The sequence below is a fragment of the Hordeum vulgare genome, chromosome 3H (assembly GCF_904849725.1).
Source record: "Hordeum vulgare subsp. vulgare chromosome 3H, MorexV3_pseudomolecules_assembly, whole genome shotgun sequence".
In the NCBI taxonomy this organism is placed as follows: Eukaryota; Viridiplantae; Streptophyta; class Magnoliopsida; order Poales; family Poaceae; genus Hordeum; species Hordeum vulgare.
The window spans coordinates 514,929,179-514,930,798 of record NC_058520.1 but is presented as its reverse complement, the minus strand read 5'-3'; the positions used below and the strand labels follow the sequence as shown (position 1 = coordinate 514,930,798).

Sequence of the window (1,620 nt, the reverse complement as noted above, 5' to 3'; positions counted from 1 at the left end):
CGCCCCCACCCGATCCCGGCCGTCCATCGCCCCGGTCGCCTCCATCCCCACCGGCCGCACCACTCCACGGGTCGCCACGGCCGTCCACGTGGCACGATGGACGCCCGGTCAGGGAGAAAGCCGGCTCCGCGAGACGCCGAGACGTGGTCTCCCGCCCTCCACGTCCCCGCCATGGTCCAACTTGGCACGTCGCCTTCAACCTCCAGCCTCTACGTATAAATAAGCCCCATCACGCGAGGCAGACGATCCTCTCTCTCTCTCTCTCTCTGCAAAGAAATGCAATAGGCGACTGGGAAGCTCAAGCAGGACCTAGCTCAAGAAGAACCAGAGCTAGCCTCCAGGCTTGAGATAGAGATACTGATCACACGACACGATCGATACTCGCCGATCGGGAGGTCGATCGATCGACCAACCATGGGGAACTGCTTCAAGCTGCAGCGCGCCGCCGAGTCGTGGGTGGACGACGAGGAGTGGGAGGTGGACATGACGACGGGGGGGAACAAGAACGAGGTCAAGGTGGCCGGCGAGAAGACGGGGCGGGTGGAGGTGAAGATCAGGGTGACCAAGAGGCAGGTCCAGGAGCTGCTGCAGCAGGCCGCCCGGGACGGCAAGGGGAAGAGGGCCACGGAGAAGGTGCTGGCGGATCTCATCAACTCCGGCACGGTGTGCTACCACGACGATCACGAGACGAGGTGCCACTGGCGGCCGTCGCTGCAGAGCATCACCGAGGCCGACGAGCCTTGACTTCGATCCGTAGGACCTGTTCCACCGATCCCTTGATTCTCATGTGCGTGTAGTATATAGTTGCTGTGTGTAGGAGTGCAGGTAGAGGTTTTTAGTTCGATCGAGATTCTATTAGGAGATGTACAGACTGCAGAAATGCTGGTAGCAGAGATGATTTTTTCTTTTGGGAGTTCCGCTTCTCGAAACCTCAGATATTTTGATACCCAGCTCCTAGTTGTGCTTGTAGTCTGTAATTAATCCCGGGAACTCTTGTGTACTTGGTGGCCACTGTTGTAAGGAACTGCGGGTAGAGGAGACATATACGAAATGCCATCTTCAAACGAAACATGCATCAACCAGACTGAAGGGTTTGCCTACTTAAACCATCTTAATCAGACCCATAAAAATGTAAACTGTAAAACTGAGATATGGATCAAAAAAGCCATTTTAAGAGTTAATTTTAGCTACGGTCAAACAGAAACTGTAAAATAAATTATAAAAATGGGATAAAAAGCTCCTTTTAAGAATCAATTTTAGCTATGGTTAAACACAAACTGTAAAATAAATTATAAAAGTGGGATAAAAAGCTCCTTATTTCGGTTTGGCGGCGGCCGCCTCCAGCCGGCCACGCCGTCCGCGTCAACACCTTCGGCCGCACACCGTCGCTCGTTGGGCGCGCCCCGTCACCCGTCGGCCATGCCCCATCGTCCATCGGACGCGCCCCGTCCCCGTCGGCCGCGCCCCGTCACCACTCCGTCCGTGCCCAGCCTCGTCGGCCACACCTTGTCGCCGTCTGGCCATGCCCCGTCGTCCCCCGGTATTGTCCTACTCTGTTGCCAGCCGCAACGGCCGAGTCGTGCCCCTTTGCCGATTGTGTCGGGAGGTTCTGGCAGCCAG

At 56.2% G+C, this 1,620-nt stretch overlaps 1 protein-coding gene across 1 annotated transcript; it reads left to right on the top strand.

The window, feature by feature from the left end:
• The first annotated feature begins 259 nt into the window (after positions 1–259).
• Positions 260–1,069, top strand: LOC123440361. The gene has a single exon (XM_045116930.1). It carries the CDS (start codon positions 415–417, stop codon positions 742–744), a length of 330 nt encoding a protein of 109 aa, XP_044972865.1. The 5' UTR covers positions 260–414; the 3' UTR covers positions 745–1,069.
• The last annotated feature ends 551 nt before the right edge of the window (positions 1,070–1,620 follow it).

Excerpts from the sequence above, each read along its gene's own strand:
- LOC123440361 (XM_045116930.1), top strand. The coding sequence starts at position 415 with ATGGGGAACTGCTTCAAGCTGCAGCGCGCCGCCGAGTCGTGGGTGGAC.